Source organism: Cryptomeria japonica, chromosome 8 (genome assembly GCF_030272615.1).
Source record: "Cryptomeria japonica chromosome 8, Sugi_1.0, whole genome shotgun sequence".
In the NCBI taxonomy this organism is placed as follows: Eukaryota; Viridiplantae; Streptophyta; class Pinopsida; order Cupressales; family Cupressaceae; genus Cryptomeria; species Cryptomeria japonica.
This window is the reverse complement of record NC_081412.1, coordinates 241974136-241976408: the sequence shown is the minus strand read 5'-3', so window position 1 is coordinate 241976408 and position 2273 is coordinate 241974136. Positions and strand designations below refer to the sequence as shown.

Genomic DNA, 2273 nt, shown 5'->3' with positions numbered 1-2273 from the left:
ATCTTTCAATAATCAAAATTCTAGTCTTAACAAAGTACTAATTGACACAAAATCCCTATTTTTTCTCCTATAAAATTTATATGTAACTATGTTGTGCATAGATTGTTAGCTAATTTCCCCCTCTAAATTTTGGACAATACTTTTTTTTCAAAATATTTTTAAAAAGCATTTGCTAAAAAACATTTTCCAAAAAATATTTTTAAAGACATTTTTTAAAAACATTTGAAAAAAAAAACATTTCTAAAAAAAAACATTAAAAAACATTTCTTAAAAATATTTAAAAAAATAATTCTAAAAATTAACATAAAAATTTACCATTATACTAACATTTCAAACCACATTAATATGTCACTACTAAATCAGGTCTTGCAAATATTTCCTTTCATTTATTAGTTCCTGCAGACAGGCAGAAACTAACGCAATCATTGAATACATTTTTGTTTTCAACCTCCTCCAATGAGCGCTCAGAATTTTTGGAGCTTCAATGCTTTTGGAAAACTTAAATATTTAAATTGGATTAATAATTAATATTAAATTATTTATATTTAATATGATTTGTCAATGCCGCTGAAACATTTGATTAAATGAAATAATAAAAAATAAGAAAATACATAGGGGAAAAAACTTTAGACATATTGTAATAATTCAAATCTGTAAAAAATCTTTGTGCATTAAATGCCATTGAAGGAATTTGGCAGAGTTCATTTAATTTTTAACTTTCGAACAATCTGGAGTAGTCATGAGCATTCTCCAGTACATTCTCGATCTGTGCTTTGCATTGTGTTTGAGTAATGTATTTGAGTACATCTGCATCTGAGTGAACGCACATCCTTCATTTTCCTGGAAGGCAAAGAACAACAGCCAGAAATAAGGGTGAAAAAAACTGTTAGGTAAGATCTTTATTTTTGGACAGTGGCTTTTATTTATGTTTTGGACAAATTAGTGCTATTGAATTGTGTTTCAATGGTTAACCAGTTATAAATTCCCCATGTTTTCATTTTGGTCACTGGTTTCCCACCTTACTTTCTATAACAAATGTCTGTAAGCATGGTAAAAATGATTAAGCTACATTTATCTTTAACATTTTTATTGTGATATTGTGGTTTTTCACGGATTATTGAAACAACTAAGATTCAGAAGGTAGTACCTTCTGTAACCGCTATAGGGTACTTTGCTTCTGAGCCACAAGCCCTTCACAGGTCCAAGCTTCACTGTTGTAGATCGGCCTTCACACAAATGTCGGACTACAACCCCCAGTAACGTATAAGGAACAACACATTGCTTGTTTATCAAGAGCTAAAATAAAGGTTTTACAAATTTTGAAAAACAAAGAACCCACAAAATGACATTTTATCAGAAATAAAACGTGAAAAAAGAAGGGTTTATAAAATTTGTTATTAAAATCCAAAAATATGTCTGATAACATGAAATTGATTTTAGTTGAGCCAAGAACCTGTCATAATCAACATTTGTTTTAAAAGATAAAAATAAAATTTGAATAGTTACTTTTTACTCTGAATTTGATAGGGCCCTGGAATTGCATTCAGTCTGGCTTTATTTTTTTGCCTGTGTTGGTTACTGGGTCGCATAATTACTAAGGGAGTGAGCCAAGGCAGGCCCTGAAGGAGAACCCCAATCACCGATTCCCATTTTGAGCACCATACTGAAAGGATTCCATGTATCATTACGCTTGTAAGCGACTTTTACAGCAGGGCCTGCGTCCCAGAAAGTACCCATATGCAACCACAATTCTTTGCTATCTCCTACAGCAATCCCAGAGATCAACAATTCATCTTTCTTCACCCAAATTCCCTGAAACTACTTTTCATTAAACAAAGAAAAGTTAAAACAGAGCACTTAAGTAAAAAATGTTAAAAGCTGACCCTCTTTCATGGAAGCGCTGGCCTGCGGCACGTTCCTTGCCATGGCGACAAGAAGTGCTATGCCGTGCTCTGTAGCCGCTACAGTGTTTGCAGTGGGAGCATTTACCACCAAACACCCGTACTCTGTTGCGGCATGGAGATCCACATTATCAATTCCCACGCCGGCTCTTCCAACGACCTTGAGGCGTCCCTGCAAAGATTCATCCATCCGCAACCTTCTCGAATCATCTACCCACCTGCAACCTTCTGGAATTGTCCATCCATCCATCCCCAAACCATTAAAAAATTATTACGGAAGAAAAAATTAATAGCATTATTATGACTAAAGTCATAATTTTAGGAAAAAAATAAACGTCAACTGCTCATTCTTCCATTTGGAAGCGCGAATCT

At 33.6% G+C, this 2273-nt stretch overlaps 1 protein-coding gene across 4 annotated transcripts; it reads right to left on the bottom strand.

The window, feature by feature from the left end:
* Nucleotides 1-641: 641 nt before the first annotated feature.
* LOC131857411 (D-3-phosphoglycerate dehydrogenase 3, chloroplastic-like) lies at nucleotides 642-2273 on the bottom strand. 4 transcript variants are annotated; one of them, XR_009358728.1, is made up of 4 exons: nucleotides 1884-2271; nucleotides 1507-1763; nucleotides 1148-1296; nucleotides 642-840 (listed from the first exon to the last, which is right to left on the bottom strand). XR_009358728.1 is itself a non-coding variant. In XM_059209954.1 (2 exons), exons 1-2 carry the CDS (start codon nucleotides 2149-2151, stop codon nucleotides 833-835), a joined length of 276 nt encoding a protein of 91 aa, XP_059065937.1. In that variant the 5' UTR covers nucleotides 2152-2273; the 3' UTR covers nucleotides 642-832. The 4 variants fall into 4 exon arrangements, 2 of the variants coding, with proteins under 2 accessions (XP_059065937.1, XP_059065936.1); XR_009358727.1 differs by having other exon boundaries at nucleotides 1148-1244; XM_059209954.1 differs by lacking the exons at nucleotides 1148-1296; nucleotides 1507-1763 and having other exon boundaries at nucleotides 1884-2273.

What these genes read in the sequence shown, in the direction of transcription:
- LOC131857411 (XM_059209953.1), bottom strand. Translation starts at nt 2,151, where the DNA reads ATGGATGGATGGACAATTCCAGAAGGTTGCAGGTGGGTAGATGATTCG. An exon ending in CAGCGCTTCCATGAAAGAGG is followed by an intron (nt 1,764 to 1,883) that starts GTCAGCTTTTAA and finishes GGATTGCTGTAG; the next exon opens with GAGATAGCAAAGAATTGTGG.